The sequence below is a fragment of the Mytilus galloprovincialis genome, chromosome 12 (genome assembly GCF_965363235.1).
Source record: "Mytilus galloprovincialis chromosome 12, xbMytGall1.hap1.1, whole genome shotgun sequence".
Taxonomy (NCBI): domain Eukaryota; kingdom Metazoa; phylum Mollusca; class Bivalvia; order Mytilida; family Mytilidae; genus Mytilus; species Mytilus galloprovincialis.
Window position 1 is genome coordinate 47,306,352 of NC_134849.1, and position 19,092 is coordinate 47,325,443.

Sequence of the window (19,092 nt, forward strand, 5' to 3'; positions counted from 1 at the left end):
GAATGACTGTAATATTTATGAAGAAATAATATAAAAAATGGGGTGCACACTGAATAATGCGCGTAGTGGGTCATTTAACAGTGTGCACACTGAATAATGCGCGTAGCGGGTCATTTAACAGTGTGCACCATATTTTTTATGTTATTTCGAATAGACAGAAAAAATATTACAGTCATTTCTTATAATTTAATTCTAAATTCATTTTAAACCAGAGAAAACCATGAAAAAACGTTGATGACGTCACGGTCACATGACTAAATTGTGTCTATGGGCTGATAAACAAAACAACTCCAGCCAATCAAAAGCCGAGTTACATCCAAAAATAAAGTATTACCGTGTATTGTCAAGCTTGGTAAATTGTAATTGTTTCTCAGTCACTGAATGTACGATGTTGTTCCATACTAAATCTGCTTTAAGCCTCGGTCACACCTTACAGGATAACTTTTTTTCAATCCGTTCATGTCCGTTAGACGTCCGTTGTTATCCGTTAGACGTCCGTCCATATCCGTTACATGTCCGTTAAGTGTACGTTTTATCCATCGACGTCCGTTTTGTCCGGTGGAAAATTTTGAGCATGTTCAAAACTTTGAACGGACGCCCAACGGATAAAATGTCAATTGAACGTCCGTTAGGCGTACGTTTTGTACAGTACTCGTCCGTTTCGTTTCCGTTTCGTATCCGTTACGTGTCCGTTATACATCCGTTGGAGGTCTGGAAGATAAATTCACCAACGGACTTCTACTGGACGTTTAACGGATAAAACGGATGTTGAACGAATGAGAAACGGACTTCTATCGGATGTATAACGGATAAAACGGATGATGAACGGATTTGAAACGGATAAATGCCAATTGAAAATTTCGCGTCAGAAATGCCAATTATTGGTATGTCAGATTTTTTAAGGTTCATGAATTCTTATTATTCATAATCGACCTTAGAGTAAGGGCGATTCTTTACAATCAAGCAGCTCTTATTCAGGTCAGACACTGACTTTTTGCGGTATTTTGAAGAATAAACCAAAACCAGTCACACCTAAACATTTTGAATATTTATGCGATGTACATGTATTATTATTGTCGCCTTTAATTTTTCCGTATATATTGTTCATCCGTTTTATCTGGTACGTATCCGTTAGGTGTCCGTTTTATGCGGTACTCGTCCGTTGGATGTACGTTCAACATCCGTTCTGTCCGGTACGTTTCCGTTTCTCGTACGTTGCATATCCGGTGTGTGTCCGTTAGGCATCCGTTACACGTCCGTTTTATTCGTTCAGTACATCAACGGACAACAATTTTGTCAACGGACAACTTTTATTTTCATCCGTTTAGCGTCCGTTCGTGCTATCCGGTAAGGTGTGACCGAGGCTTTACATTCGAATTCCAAGGGCGTCAAAACCACGCTACGCATTGACTCGTTATACCCAATCAAATTGGTCAATTGTCAATTAGGTGATTGTTTAGACCAAGGCAATTACAAGATGTGTTTGTGAGATATTGATTTGAAATAGTTTGCAATAAAATTGGAGTTTATTCAATAGGAAACCTCATTATTAGCCATGCAATTCGACATCAATGGATTTTTATATGAATGTTTACTTATGGTCAGAATATTGATCTCTTTATATTGAACCTGCATTTGTTTTTATGAAAATTATATGTATATTGTTTTTTATCAACCTTCTCTATATTCCTGCACAAAAATGTGGCATGAACATCGTTTTTTTTCAAAAGTTATTCTTCCATTTTCGATGGTTTTTTTGGCGGGCAATCGTGTAGGACGAAAGGTGCTTGTCATTTTGAAATTCTTAAAAATACGATTTGCATGGACTGTTTTATCTGGCACTAAAATTGAGGACGCTTAGTGGAATGTATACAAAGCAATGGATGCCGGAAGTGGGATTTTTTGAAGTTCTGAAATATTTTTAGGCATTCGGAAGTCAGACTTGAAACGACCATTAGAAAATTGACATTTTTGTACAATACTTTAGAATAACAATGAAAACTCGAGAAATGTTTTTTTATTTAGAAGAGTAGAAACAACGTATTCTGCACTAATTTTGTACGCTGGTATTAGCGTAGTGACGTCAATGCGGAGTTTTACCGTGTAATCAGGAAAATAACAAAGTCTGAACGAACCGACATGATCACCAATTAAAGACTACGGTAGGATAATTGAAAATCAGTACTGTGGTCATAAGGGGAATTATGATTAGGTACCTGCAGAACAAAAGTTATTTCTAGTTTATCCTGCACAATGACGATCACTTACACGCTTGATGAACGGTAAAATTGACGGGATACAGGCGATCCCATCTATCTGTTAAATGACGTCATAAAGGCGCGAAAAATTGACGAGTTTCTTCCGGTGACAGACAAACTCGAAAGTGGTCGTAGACGTCACCAAAAAGGTTTTACTGTATATTTGGAATCTGAATAATGTATTGGTAATAATAATGACTTCAGAACGCCTGAATTTTATACTTCCATGAGAAAATAGTTTTATCAAAGTTATGTTAATTTTGAAAGATTACTCGAGTTTCAACTATGGATCAACACACATTTATACAAAAGTATGGTATTCCATGTTATATGGACACACCAGAAAATCCATACAAAACACGAATTTTGCTGGTCTTGCATCAAATGTACGGGGATCACAGTATAAGACCTGAATATCATATAATATTGTTCTTAGCATGACTTAGTCTTTCCTTGCACACGATGCGTTGTTTGGTAACAATCTCAGCATTTACATTAGTGGTTATAAACAGGGATTGTGAAACCTATTGGCATAAAATATATAGAGCCATACGGTTAAGCCAAATAGTCAGTAAATTTTCCCTGAAATAATGTTTTTGTTCGATCAAAAGTTCACAATGAAATCATCTACATATATTGTGCAACCGATCAAAATATAAAATTTAATAACTGACTTTGACCTTTGACCTTGACTTCCAATCATTTTCTGTGAACCAAAGACCTTTAATCAATAGTACCTTAGGTATATATAACTTACCATGTCAAATACTGATGGTAAAATAACTCCAATATGTACTATTATGACTTCGTATCACATATCTTGAGATCAATAGAAATTTCGAAAAACATTCTTGATCGATTACGGAGGAGTTGCAAACACAAGAAAGTGTGTTAGGGGTGACAACTCTTGCAACGAAAAGGTGTTAGGGGAAATAACTCTTACAACGAAAAGTATTCGGTTTAGCGGGGTCAGTTGCCATGGCGCATAAACTGTACGCTTTCCAGTGTTAAATTAGAGGATATTTTGCACTGATATGAAAAATGTGTAGTTGCTGGAGACATTTCTGTGAATTTAGGGAGAACATAATTCCTTCCGTTTTAGAAAGTGTTACTTACAGAGTTATGAAAGGTTATTTTACACTGATTCCAGAAATATATGGTTTCCTTACACTTTTCTTTCAAATAAGGGATATAATTAGCTTCAACAGTTTATTTCTGTTGTAGTTTGATGGGTTACTGTATGTTGATTCCAAAAATATAGTTATTTCCCTATGAATTATTGCAAAAATGTCTACATCCGGTTTCCCCTCAATAACCGAATCATATGCACCAGTTCTTTTATTTGAATTTAGCTTTTAAAGTTAAAGGGAAGATTCACACATAAGCAAATAACAAACTTTAGAATATGACCTTGAACTTAACCCTTAAGCCCATGTTATTTTTAGTGAAACAAGGCACTTAAAGGTTTGTCATTGTCTTAAAACAAAATAGCTACATGTATCCTTCAAGCAAAAAGGAAACAAACTTGCATGTTCCAGTAAACACACTGTTAACATTCATACTGTATTTCTTACACTACTTAAAGAGAAAATATTGTGATCAGGTAAACATATAATTAACCACGAAAAATAATCAGATGATTATTCTTTGCATTTTTAAGGTTTGAATAACCTGTGTAATAAAATGAAGACAAAGAGAACAAAATGTTATCCAAAGGGTTTCAAGTAACAAAACATGTTATGTTTTTTCAATATTACATTCCGTCCCTAATTTATTAATAGATAATATGTAAATATAAAAAAAGAAGATGTGGTATGATTGCCAATGAGGCAACTCTCCACAAGAGACCAAATTAACACAAAAATTAACAACTATAGGTCACCCTACGGCCTTCAACAATGAGCAAAGGCCATACCGCATTGTCAGCTATAAAAGGCCACAAAATGACAATGTAAAACAATTCAAACGAGAAAACTAACGGCCTTATTTATATAAAAAATGAATTTTGACATCATAATAAGTATGTATTGTTTTCTATAAATTATACTACATTTGATAATAAAAAAAAAATGCGTTATCTAAACTGCCCTTAAAATGAAACGTGAAACATGATGCATGATGATTTATATCTATGCTATCTATTTTTGTGAAATACTTAACGAAATATTATCTGTATGATAAAACAACGTTAAAAATGAATCAGACAACTTTTAATGTATCTGATCTGACAATATCGGCCAATATAACAACTGTTAGTGCTTCCTTGTCACTTTTAGAAGGATTAATAATAATTTGGTCGTACCGATTTGTATTCCTGCAACACAAATCAAGTTCGTGCCATGTTAGTGGCTCTTACTGTTGCCGATATGATGACTGCTTTTGGCCAGGAAATAGCCGGTATAAGATGGTACAGCATTGGTATGCAAAATTCCACAGCTTCAGACACTTTGTGCGAAGTTCACAGTTTTTTGACAACTTTTTCAAGTATGGCATCTTTCTTTTGGACAACATTTATTGCGCTTTACCTTTTCATATGTGTTTGGTATTCGACAGATCTACTTTTATCTAGGTCGCAACGTTTCCTGATGCAATGTATAGCATGGGGAATTCCAGGTATGTTTTAAATTTGAAACGGTCTTACCAAGTTATTTAACAGTCTAACCTTATCTATTTTGAATTTCTCAAACAAATAAGAGTGCTGCTCTAAATGCTAGAGTAATTGTTGTAATGAAAAAAATAGACATATATTTTCTTTCATCATATTCGTTTTCTATATATTGTGTTTCGCATTGACTATGTGTTCATGCATCGTTGACAATGTAATGGAATTTGATACGACTGTCATACAAGTGAGAGGTTTAGCTAGCTATAAAACCAGGTTCAATCCACCATTTTCTACATAAGAAAATGCCTGTACCAAGTCAGGAATATGACAGTTGTTATCCATTCGTTTGATGTGTTTGAGCTTTTGATTTTGCCATTTGATTATGACTTATATCTAGAAATTGACTATGCGGGTCGGTTGAAAACAAAACTTTACGACAAAAGAGATGATTTCAGCTTCCAAATTGTGTGAATTTTCATTTTTAAACCAAGAGTTCCAAGTGGTGAAGTTGAAATCATCACTTTGTAAATTTTACGGACGCCATCACGAGTTAATTGATCGTTATGGAATATCCGTTTCACAGATGATATCGGATGTGTTCCTTATGTCGTAACTACAATCCCGTTCCCTTTTCACGAATGTGACCTACCGAATAAGACTATTTATCCCTATTTGTGACATTTTTACCTATTGTTTTTGTTGTTTTGTTCACACCTCGTTGTCAATATAATGGAATTTGATGCGACTGTCATAGAATTGAGAGGTTTAGCTAGCTTTAAAACCAGGTTCAATCCACCATTTTCTACATTAGAGAATGCCTGTACCAAGTCAGGAATATGACAGTTGTTATCCATTCGTTTGATGTGTTTGGACTTTTGATTTTGCCTGTTGATTTTGGATTTTCATTTTTGAATTTTCCTCGGAGTTCAGTTTTTTCATGTTTTTACTTTTTTTCAACCATAGATACTTTGCAGAATCTACAATGTTAAAAAAACATTATTATTTCTATTGTATTAAATTTTCAATTTTAAATAAATCAGTACAAAATTTTCCTCGATATACATTATTCGTTCTATTGATCCCTATTTTTGACATTTTTACCTATTATGTCTGTTTGTTTTGTTCACGCATCGGTGACTATATAATGGAATTTGATGCGACTGTCATACAAGTGAGAGGTTTAGCTAGCTATAAAACCAGGTTCAATCCACCATTTTCTACATTTGAAAATGCCTGTACCAAGTCAGGAATATGACAGTTCTTGTCCATTCGTTTTTGATGCGTTTTGTTATTTGATTTTGCCATGTGATTATGGACTTTCCGAATTGATTTTCCTCTGAGTTCAGTATTTTTGTGATTTTACTTTCTATTGATGAAATCAAATATCAAACCTTTAATTATTAAAAGGCTCCAAAAGATATTTTTATAACATGCAGAAGACAATTCTAACTACCGATAGTCTTGGAGAATAAAAAAGCCATTATTAATCGACTGCTGAAAGCATACTATTGACAATTACTATGCTCACCTTAAAATAATAGAGCGCATACATATGTATTGCAACTCTCTGCTGAAATACAATATTTAAGTTATCAATGAACATTCTTACTGAAAGTATACTATTTCTAAGTTCTTAAAATATAAATTTTATTATTACTCGTTTAATCTGTAAATAGTTATCAAAGGTACCAGGATTATAATTTAGTACGTCAGACGCGCGTTTCGTCTACACAAGACTCATCAGTTGAAGAGCATTGAGGATCCAAAATTCCAAAAGGTTGTGTCAAATACGGCTAAGGTAATCTATGCCTGGGATAAGAAAATCCTTAGTTTTTCGAAAAAATCAAAGTTTTGTAAACGGGAAATTTATAAAAATGACCACATTATTGATATTCATGTCAACACCGAAGTGTTGACTACTGGGCTGGTGATACCCTCGGGGACGAAACGTCCACCAGCAGTGGCATCGACCCAGTGATGAAAATAGTTATCAAAGGTACCAGGATTATAATTTAGTACGCCAGACGCGCGTTTCGTCTACACAAGACTCATCAGTGACGCTCACATCAAAATATTTATAAAGCCAAACAAGTACATTCTTATAAATCAGTATAAGAAGGTTTTTTTTAAACTTGCTTAATCGCTTCTCCAAATTGGATCCTTATCTTTCTTGAATTAGAAATGATATGATGTATTAATTTTCGTATTTCATTATTTGGTTGCAGATATTGTAGTTAATGTGTATCTTACCCGGTAAAAAGCAGACAGGTTGACAAATCATTGAATACGATTTCATACATGTTTTGAAAGAAATCATTTGTTATTTTTTATTATTTTTTTTATCTTTTTTTTGTTATAACATGTCATGTTATGTGATAGATAAAGGGAATTCTGGAACACATATATGAACGAAAACATGTCTTTTCAGGAATTATAACATCAGCAGCGTTGGCTAATAAGGTTCTCGGAAATAATGGGTTTGCTTTAAACTAAGTTTGGTGTTGGCTTAATAAAACATTTAAAGACAAGTACGGAATTCTTTGGATGTTACTATCAGGAAAAGGCTGGGAAATACTAACTTACCTGATTACAGCTTCACTTTATATTTTACTAAAAATAAGAACATTCCTGAAGGTATGTAAGCGCAGCATGTTTTCCATTGATTTGCCCGGAAGATAATGTTGTTTTAATGGCATTACTGAAATGTTATATTATGTATACATTTTCTAGGTAGAAAAGTATGTCATTTGTCATCTAACTTAGTTAAAATTCATAAATCTAGGATTACCTCGGACGGCATTTGATCTTTGAGCTAAAAGTTTACAATAATTGACCTTCAGTAGTTTTGGTCTCCAGTGGAAGGTTTTATTCAAAAAATAGGAGTTCTGTGAAAAGAATTTATATCATGAATTTTGAAAAGCAAACATGTTAACCGAAGTTCAATTTACATTCTTGCTTTTAGTATTCACATAGTTATTTTAAAATTACTAGATGAAAAGAAACACCGATTGAACTGCGTCTTTCAATTATTGAGTAGCAAGCAAAGGCTTCATCACCTAACGACAAGATATAAATTATCAAAGGTACCGACAATCAATTATAAGATATAAATTGTATTATTGGGAAGAATGTCAAAATATGTAACAAACACGCAAAATGATATATTAAAAGGAATTCAGATTTTGATAAATCCTGCATTCTTTTGTCTTTTTTTATTTATTGAAATAGCTCCTTAAATAAAATAATAAAGGTCACATTTAAACGCACATTTCGTTCTGTATTTTTATATCTAAATAATTATCTTTTTCAGAGAAGACGCCACAATTCTTATCTTTGGAATTAAGTCAGCAATGGGCTTCGGAGGGAAGACGAACTTTTTTGTTTTACTTGGTTGATCCTTTATTGTCTCAGGTTTTGGGGAGCGGTTAGATTTTTTTATCAATATTATTGACGATGGCAACGATCCAAAAAACTTGTATTTTGAAAATTTTAAATTGGCATTACTGTTTCTTCAATCCTATGGAGATAGTGCGCAGGCTTTTTGGAATTTCATTTTATTTTGTGTCTTTGATAATACTGTCCGTTCTTTTAGTTTGAACAATTGTCTTTCTTTTTCACATAATGAAATAGCCTCTTCTAATATTCGTTCCAATACTGGGGAAAAAGTTCAAATACAAATTTACAACACGACAACGAACATGACGAACAGAAACCTCTGTTACATAGCAGAAAAAAATAACAATTTATACAGTATATTTACAATGTTTATTATCAGATAAGAAATATTTTGAGTGTCAGCTTTATGTTCGGATTATATGAATTAGTTTGTGCAATAACAACATTTAATGATTAATATACTGTTTTTGTGTCTTACTTATCATATCAGTAAGTCTATATGAAGTTGCTTCTCAAATTCTTTATAACTTTCAGTTAGTCGTATTGGCTGTTATAATATAAATAACACATATCTGAGAGACTAATAGAGCAGATTGCTACCCAAGAAGCCAAGGTTGACAATGCTTTTAAAGGGGTATCAATCTGCTCTATCACCCTCTCAGCTATGTGTTATTTAATTTATCATACTGAATGTCCTATCGTTATTGTCTTTTACACATTAGTTTTATTTTAAAAGTATTTTCTATGACATCACGTACATAACAACGTTACGGGTATTAGAAAAAAAACCAAGATGTTGGTTTTTTTTTTAAATTTTGAGTCAAATAATAAAATACTAGCCAAAACGTAGAACTTATGCATTGTATTTAATTACGTGATGTAAATTCAATAAATTGTCCTTTAAATTATCAACCTTTGATTGGTCTGTACGAGAGGGTGCCATTCAAAAATATTGTCACCCGCTCAGCCATGTGATAGAGTAAATTAACACCCACGTATTAGCCTATCAAAATATGGCATCTTAATGTGAAGCATGATAATATTAATTGACAAGTGAATATGTTTTGATATTCTATAATTTTTTGTTTTAACAATATGTTTAATTTCATCCTAAAAAAAACTTACAAAAAACACAAACAATTTCATTTTCTAAATCCATCCCTACTTTTAACATATACAGCTTGTTTTTAGCCTCACAATATTCCGTTAACACTTCACAAAAATACGCGTATCGTTCCCCTGCATTCCAAACAATTTGAATTTCGTTTACTATAATGAGTATTTGACAAAGTGGTAAAATGTTATATTTATCTTCTATTTTATTATGTAATTTATTTTTATCTTATTTGTGATTCTTAACAGTTATTACATGTGAATCTGTTTTTGCTCGTTTTTATCTATCTTCCGCTTTATGAACAGATAATGATTTTATCCAATGGCAATTGGCTTAAAATTCTGCACAGATAACAACGAATATCAAAGTGCGAATTGTGTCAACTTTGACCTTTTATTATTAACAACATGATTTCATAAGATCTGTGTAAAAATATTAACACAGGACAACATGAACTAAATCAATTATTAATTGTACGCATTTTTTCGTTTAATTTTCTTCTTTTCCTTTCAACGACAAATCAGCTACAATACCATGAGCTTTTTTAAATGAATTTCCAATATATAGTTAGACCGACGCGATAGACGTTTTCATCCAAAAATTAACAACAAAGGAGCACTAAAAAAGATAATTATGTTCTTTAAATATACGCACGTTTCTCTAGTCATTGATGCATGACGATCCTTATCACATTAAGACGTATATTGTATTGAATTCAACGGAACACTCTACATGTATGCCCAAGTAGGCAAAACATTAAAATGATACTAGAAACACTGTAGATATAACTTACGTAGAATATGCAAGTATTATATGTTTCAATGACGTTTCTTGCTATAAAACACAGAAAACAAATCGTTTAATAATTTATTGCGTCCGAAGTGCTTTTCTGGATTTACCTTCATCAAAAACGCTCAAAGCCAAACATTTGAAATCCGAAGATGGAAAAGTACCGAAAAACGTTGAAGAGCTATATGTCAAAAATATCTAAAATAAATAGCCAAATTCATCTAAAGCCAACTTTGCCTGAGGGAGTTGAAACCTTAGTTTTATAATAGAGTCGACATATAATATGGATCGTTATCTGTCATCTTTAGTTGTGAGGTCTTGGGTTTAAATCCAGGGGAAAGGGGAGATAGGCATTCACTTTGGTTCAGGAAAAAAATCAGACAGAAATTACAATTGTGTTCTTCTCCCAAGTAACTAAACGTTTTGATACATTTGCATTTTTATGAAGTCAATAAAATGAGGAAAGGCATTAAAAAGCAACAATTTCAAAATGATAGATACATTATAATGTAGGCGGCAAATGATTCAAATGAGAGCAATACATCGACAATTTATCGATAAAGACTAGTATCAAAACTGATAAGATATGTGTCACAAAGAAAAATATTCCATTATATTTCCATATTGATCGTTTAAAAGCATAGGAGATTTAATTTTAAATCTATGGTTATCGTGTAAATGATCCTTTTCAATACTTTATTATTGTTGTTTGGTTTTGTTAAATATATCGATATCGATATTATATGATTAGAAAATTATTCTCACCAAAAACTTAATATAACGTACCCTAAAACACTACAGTGAACTGAAGTGTACCAAAAAGGATTAACAATGACATCCTTGTAAAAATATGGCGGAAAAAAGTTTGTTTACACCACAATCATTATAGTTAAAACCTATATATGAGGTAAATGACGATACAGAAGAAAAGATGAGAACACTATACATTTATTTCCCGTGCCTGAGGGAGATATGAAGATTTGTTCACCCAAGAATATTCATATTTCACGAGGGCTCTGCCCGAGGAAAATATGATTTTTCGAGGGTGAACAAATCTTCATATCTACCGAGGCCAAGGGGAATGAATGTTTTATTCCACTGCCTTAGCATTATATACTATCGGAACTTTTGCATACCGCGGCATTTTTTCTTATCCACTTGTTTTTATTACTAAACATGACATACATATTGATAAACCGTACGGATAAACATTAATTAGTGTTTTTGTTTTAACGTTTGAAATAAATTTGAACACGATAATGATATTTTCTAAAGCTATTTACAAAATAAGAAGTTCAAGACGTTAATTAGTTGAATAGGAATATAAGATGAAAGGGTTTGTGATTTTGTTATTTCCTATTAGTCTCATACTTACACAACTAGGCGGCTAAAACACGAACCAGATATCGTGTAATAAGTGATCAGTGTTGATTTTCACAAAATCTTAGGTTTTCAAATTTTTTTTAGTACGTTTGTTTCAGTATTTTGTCCATTTGTAATAATGAAATTCATGTGAACACGATAATATTTACAACGTTCTAATGAGTTTCTTAGATGCTTTGAATTAGGATGACGGTCATATTACCATAAGACTTGACAGTGATCCTAACAACACGACGTATTTCGTTCTACGCTCACTATAATTCGAACCATAATCAAAATAAGAAGAAGGAGTGATAAAATATTTCTCGAAATGAAATGGATTGTTTCGATGTGTATACTGATCTTTCCAGTTAAATCTTCGAACGGTAAGGAGATATTAAACTATTTGGATTCAATTCAGAATCAGAAAAAAGCACTGGCAAGGTTTTTTTCAGTCTTTACTGACTAATGATTTTTAGAGATTAGCACACATTAAGTTTACGTATGATTTTTAAGGCTACATGGGATTTAACATAGATAAAACATATATATTATCATAAATCTAACATGTTTAAAGTCATAAGAATAAACTCATCATAGATACCAGGAATAAAATTTAATATTTACGCCAGACGCGCGTTTCATCTACAAAAGACTCGTCAGTGACGCTCGAATCAAAATTGTTATAAAAGGCCAAATAAAGTACGCAGTTGAAGAGCCTTGAGGACTAAAAATTCCTAAAAGTTTTGCCAAATACAGCTAAGGTAATCTATTCCTGAGGTAGGAGAGCCTTAGTTTTTCAAAAAATCAAAGTTTTGTTAACAGTTAATTTATAATTATGAACATATTAATGATAACTCAAATCAACACAGAAGTGCTGACTACTGGGCTGGTGATACCCTCGGGGAAATAAATCTCCACCAGCAGTGGCATCGACCCAGTGGTTGCAAATGAACTCATCATAGATACGAGTTTCTTGTAATTTTAGTGTTGTCAAACTCTTTGATCAAACTCATGAATATAGAAAGGCATGTTCATTTTCTATTTAGATATTGCTTAATCTATCTATAACATGATGCATGTACATATGTATCATAAGTTTAAATCCTTAATATCCTACTGCCTGTCGACACTTTCTTCATTAGACAAGCCATGACAGTCTATGCCGTTTTAAAACACTAAATCGCTAGGTTGTATTTTAATTGGTTTTAGTCTTTGATGCTAGCTTTATTGTTATTTATTGCTTTTTGCTTTTGACGAGCTTTCAGTGCTTGCGAATACTCCCAAATCGTACTTTGGTGTTAACTTGACTTGTTGGGATAATTTGTAATACATTTCTGTTATTCACTGTTTTAATACTTATTTGGAAGAAAAATCATCAAATTGAATTATAATTAAAATGTAAATAATTTATATATTTGAATTGTTTTTTCGTTGTAGCTTTTGTCTCTAAACTAGTTAAAATCGCAGGACCTGAACGTTTTTTGCAATGTGGCGAGAGTAAGAAATTCATTGTTGAAAATAAAATGAAATGTGTAATACAGTGTAGTTATAACATCGAATCCTGTAGGAATTTGTCATTTAACTGGGAAACAGGGATGTGCACTTTGTTGAATTATTGTTCACCAGCGTCCAGTTCTACATATTACGATGGCGATGGCGGAGGTTATAGTTAAAATTTCATTGGAGTAAACGTTCTGAAATTTTAAGTATTTCTTCAATATGGAATATTGTAAATATCTAAGACATTCTGATGATAAATGTAAATAATAAATGCATTCCACATGAGTCTATTGTTTATTCATTGATGATGTTTCATGCACATTAGAAAGCAGACCTGCATAGAATTATCAATTACATCGTGGCTGTTCAAAGTTTTCTTTTTAAAGTAATGTAGAATTGACAAGTTAGACAATTCAAAATTAAGAATACTGCTTAGAAATTAGATTATAAGATTTAATTTAATCCACTTGTATTAAAATACTATTTTCACGTGTATAAAGTTTTAATGATACATATATTATTGTACCGGATTTCTTGCGAATATTTGGACTTAATATTTATAGAAGGTTTCCGATGCAACAAATGTTTACCGAAAACTGAATACAATCATCAAGAGTACAAGTTGAAATATTAATGCTATTTACTGATATAGTAATGATTGTGTTATTCATATTGGATTTATTGTTTAATGTAAATATTCCTTTTTTCAAATTGCTTCAGTGCTTGTCTTGTGAGTAATGTTTGACGACATATAACAAGTTCAGCAACAAAATGAATACCATGCGTTTTATCGATTTCAAGATTTGAATTTTGATACACCTCCTTATGTGATTAACTTAGAATAGAACTGCAAATCACAAACCTTTCATATTCTCAATCGATTCTTATTGTTATAAAGTGCTTATAATATGAAAAGGAGTATCATACATCTGAAGGGTAAAACAAGATCACCCTGAATAAAACATGCAATGAGATATAATACACATATTACGTTTATACCACTCATCTATTTCACCATGTGGAAGTTTTTGCATAACATTGGCATTTCTATAAATGTTATAATTTTATAATGATTGAAAATTATATCAAGTAACTTGGAACAACGACATTTCACTCACGGACACTTTCAATAGTAAGTGGTTATTTTTTTGTTTTCTGATGTTTTAATTCAAAGGAATATTACTGGTTTTTTTTATATAAATAGTCATTAGTCATTATGCCTGTCTCTTTGGCATAAAACAGAACGTTTTCATATAATACAAACTAAGTATGATATAGAAAATTATGTATCTATACGCGTCTAACATTTCACAAAATCTTGGATGAGCAAATGCAAATTATTCAATATGTTGCAATACAAAACTATTTTATGACAATTCCTTATTATAATAAATTGAAAATTAAACCTATGAGATAAACTGTTATCACAGAGATATGTCTCGCCTTTTTTTAATTTTGATTATGCAAATGTTGAAATCAAAATAGCAATACTTTAACATCTTACACAAGATATGCAAATATTCAAAGTCAATGAACCATGACTGAGTTATATGGCTGAACAATCTCCATGTAAATGAGATGTGCCAATGATAATAAAACTGCATACCAAATACCATTATATATAAGTCGTTCCCAAACCTAAATACAAACATTAACTTGTAAACTATGTAAAATATTCAAATTCAATGAACCATGAAGAGGTGTTGGGGCTATATAATCTCCATGGAAACAATACTTGCAAATGCCAAAAAATTTGCATACCAAATATCATTTACTTAGCATTAGCAGTTCATCTGAAACTGATCTAATTACAAAATAATACATGTAAGCTAATATTAGTTAGTCATTAGACTGTGACTGAGGGGCAAGGCCAAATATTCTCCATGGAAATGAGATGTGCTAATGCTTATACAACTGAATACCAATTAACATTGGCCTACCACTAATGGTTCCCCTTACACTGACCTAATCACAAACTAATACATGATAACTTATAAAATATTTCAAGGTCAATAGACCATGACTAAGGGGGCGGAGTCAAATTATCTCCATGGAAATAAGATATGCAAATGCTTATACAACTGCATACCAAATATCATTGATCTCCCACTTGTGGTTCCCTATAAACTGACCTAATCACAAACTAGTATATGTAAAATAAGCAAAAATTTCGAAGTCAATAGACCATGACTGAGTAGGCGGGGCCAAATAATCTCCATGGAAATGAGATGTGCAAATGCTTATACAACTGTATACCAAATATTATTGACCTACCACTTGCGGTTCACCATAAACTAGACCTAATCACAAACTAATACATTGTTGACGCCGTCGCCGACGCCGGAAACAGCATACCTATGTCTCACTTTTTGACTCCGTCAAGGCAAGACAAAAACTCTGGATTCACACTATTGAAAAATTGAGGGTTCATTTATATGGTAATAAGTTAAGTCTACATAAATATGTCAATGACTAGCTCTGACAGAGTATCTGCCGATCAAATCAAACTTGAATTTTAATCTGTGCAGGATCATATTTTGAGTGACAATCGATTCACATCTACAAATAACGAAGCCACGTCCGGTCAAGTTGGAAATGTTCAGTCCGATTCAACCTTATAAGGAGGGTGGAGCAAATTTGATTCAGCGAATCAAGTTTGGAACAAAAGTCGCTTTAAAATTATTTCATTATATTGTAAGACCCTGAATACGATGAATTCAGTACTTGGAATGTATCCCAAAAACCTATATATAGATAAGGGATTAAACATTGTTTATCATGTATAACTTTTTGTCATATCGTGACATACATAGATTTACGAAACTTGAGTGATAACCAAATTTCTGCTTTTCATCCATAATTCTATATCATTAAAATGTTTCCATACACTTTCAAACGTTCTTTAGTTTTTATCTCTTTGATAACATCTCTCTTTACATTTTTGTAGAGACATTTTCAAATAACATGAATATGATGCATGTTAAGACGACAATTTAACAACATTGTAACGGAAGTTAAGGACATGGTTTTGTTCTCTAAAACATCAAATAGTTAGTATACAAATAAACCAACTAGATTAATATGCAAGCAATCCTTTAAAGCAACTATCTTTTATGAAAATAAAAACATAAATGGCGTATATTCTATGCTCCTATCAAAGTAATGATAAAATATGCACTTTTTCAATCTCAATTGAAAAAAAAAACATACAATTCAATTTATTGATATTTCGTATGTTCATTTCAATGTTATTGTATTGTATCTTAATGTACAATATCAAATGGGACAATACAAAGTCAAATCTTTAAAAGGTTAACAATACATAAAATCAACAAACAAACAAACAAACAAACAAACAAGGTCATCACTATATAGAAAACATAAAATTTAGAAATGCGAACCTCACAAGAAACCTGAGTGGACACTAGTAATAGCCGTCGTGTTACACAAGACAAATATCCGATCATGTCATTATGAGTTACAAAATTGGACTTTACCATACAAAAGTAAACTGGTGTTTTTGATTGTTAAATGATTCTTTACCGGATAATCAGAATAACTATCACCAAAAGGAGACTATAAATTCAACAGTTTACTGCATAGTTTGTCTCTCTCAATTCATTACATAATTTACAAACATAAAACAAAATACAAAAGTTAAATTTAGTGAAATCATTGAAAGGCGAAACAATCACTTAGATTAGTTTGAATATGAATACATTATAATCTGTACTGTGATTCATTCGTGTTGGCATGTGTCTCTAGACTAGTAAAAATAACTGTATTCGAACAAAATTCGCTGTTGCGAGAGTACGACATACGTTGTATTGAATAAAATAAAATGTGTAATTCAACGTAATACCAACGTAGAGTTTGTTATGAGAATATCTTTTGATAGGAAAATAGGTATGTGTTTATTGGCAAATAATAGTGTAAACGCGGCTAATTTCGATGAAGTTGATGCTAATCTTGAAGGCGGTTTCCTGGATTTTATTGTCACCTATGTTCTTAATAAATGATTTTGAATCATAGACAGTATTTTAATACATAACATAAAGGCATTTCGACTATTCATAATGATGTTTCTCCAAGTAAATTTCTACGACGAAACCTCGAAACATAATGTAGAGTTCTTTAAAGCAACGCCACAAGTTGGTCATTACCAAATTATTTGACTCAAGATAGGTTGAGTTTGTCATTACCAACCTTCGTGATTCAAGATAGTCTGGTTTGGTCATTTCCAGGCTAATTGCTTCAAGATGATCTTTTTTTTTTTTCATTACGTACCGGTCAGGTTTTTGAATTACCAGGATTTTTAATTATAAAAGTTAGTCTGATTTCCCCCTTACCAGGCTTATGCCATCAGCACCAACTTTGCACATACAAATGACCTACAGGACTCTTATTTTGTCAGAGCTTTTGTAGAAAGTTTCCCAGATTGCACGAAACCATAGAGTTTTGAAATCATTTAGAAATAATGAATAAAGGCACATACAGTTACCTGATAAGAACTGACATATACCTTATCAGGAAATAATCTCGACTTCTTTCCTGTCAGAATGTCTATTGCGACGTACTCCATATCGTTACTAGTGCTTTCGACCTTAAGTGGTAAGTTGTTATATTGAAATAAATTAATCATCATATAATTAATCATAAATTAATTAATTGACTATATACTTCTTTGTTAATTTTTTTCTTTAGAACTAATGTGGTCATTTTTGCTAGATCAATTAATGGCGTATATTCTATGCTCCTATCAAAGTAATGATAAAATATGCACTTTTTCAATCTCAATTGAAAAAAAAAACATACAATTCAATTTATTGATATTTCGTATGTTCATTTCAATGTTATTGTATTGTATCTTAATGTACAATATCAAATGGGACAATACAAAGTCAAATCTTTAAAAGGTTAACAATACATAAAATCAACAAACAAACAAACAAACAAACAAACAAACAAGGTCATCACTATATAGAAAACATAAAATTTAGAAATGCGAACCTCACAAGAAACCTGAGTGGACACTAGTAATAGCCGTCGTGTTACACAAGACAAATATCCGATCATGTCATTATGAGTTACAAAATTGGACTTTACCATACAAAAGTAAACTGGTGTTTTTGATTGTTAAATGATTCTTTACCGGATAATCAGATTAACTATCACCAAAAGGAGACTATAAATTCAACAGTTTACTGCATAGTTTGTCTCTCTCAATTCATTACATAATTTACAAACATAAAACAAAATACAAAAGTTAAATTTAATGAAATCATTGAAAGGCGAAACAATCACTTAGATTAGTTTGAATATGAATACATTATAATCTGTACTGTGATTCATTCGTGTTGGCATGTGTCTCTAGACTAGTAAAAATAACTGTATTCGAACAAAATTCGCTGTTGCGAGAGTACGACATACGTTGTATTGAATAAAATAAAATGTGTTATTCAACGTAATACAAACGTAGAGTTTGTTATGAGAATATCTTTTGATAGGAAAATAGGTATGTGTTTATTGGCAAATAATAGTGTAAACGCGGCTAATTTCGATGAAGTTGATGCTAATGTTGAAGGCGGTTTCCTGGATTTTATTGTCACCTATGTTCTTAATAAATGATTTTGAATCATAGACAGTATTTTAATACATAACATAAAGGCATTTCGACTATTCATAATGATGTTTCTCCAAGTAAATTTCTACGACGAAACCTCGAAGCATAATGTAGAGTTCTTTAAAGCAACGCCACAAGTTGGTCATTACCAAACTATTTGACTCAAGATAGGTTGAGTTTGTCATTACCAACCTTCGTGATTCAAGATAGTCTGGTTTGGTCATTTCCAGGCTAATTGGTTCAAGATGATCTTTTTTTTTTCATTACGTACCGGTCAGGTTTTAGAATTACCAGGATTTTTAATTATAAAAGTTAGTCTGATTTTCCCCTTACCAGGCTTATGCCATCAGCACCAACTTTGCACATACAAATGACCTACAGGACTCTTATTTTGTCAGAGCTTTTGTAGAAAGTTTCCCAGATTGCACGAAACCATAGAGTT

General features: G+C 32.0%; 1 protein-coding gene across 1 annotated transcript; it reads left to right on the forward strand.

The window, feature by feature from the left end:
- Positions 1 to 4,466: 4,466 nt before the first annotated feature.
- Positions 4,467 to 8,642, forward strand: LOC143053689 (uncharacterized). The gene is made up of 3 exons (XM_076226477.1): positions 4,467 to 4,871; positions 7,388 to 7,501; positions 8,275 to 8,642. Exons 1-3 carry the CDS (start codon positions 4,598 to 4,600, stop codon positions 8,640 to 8,642), a joined length of 756 nt encoding a protein of 251 aa, XP_076082592.1. The 5' UTR covers positions 4,467 to 4,597.
- The last annotated feature ends 10,450 nt before the right edge of the window (positions 8,643 to 19,092 follow it).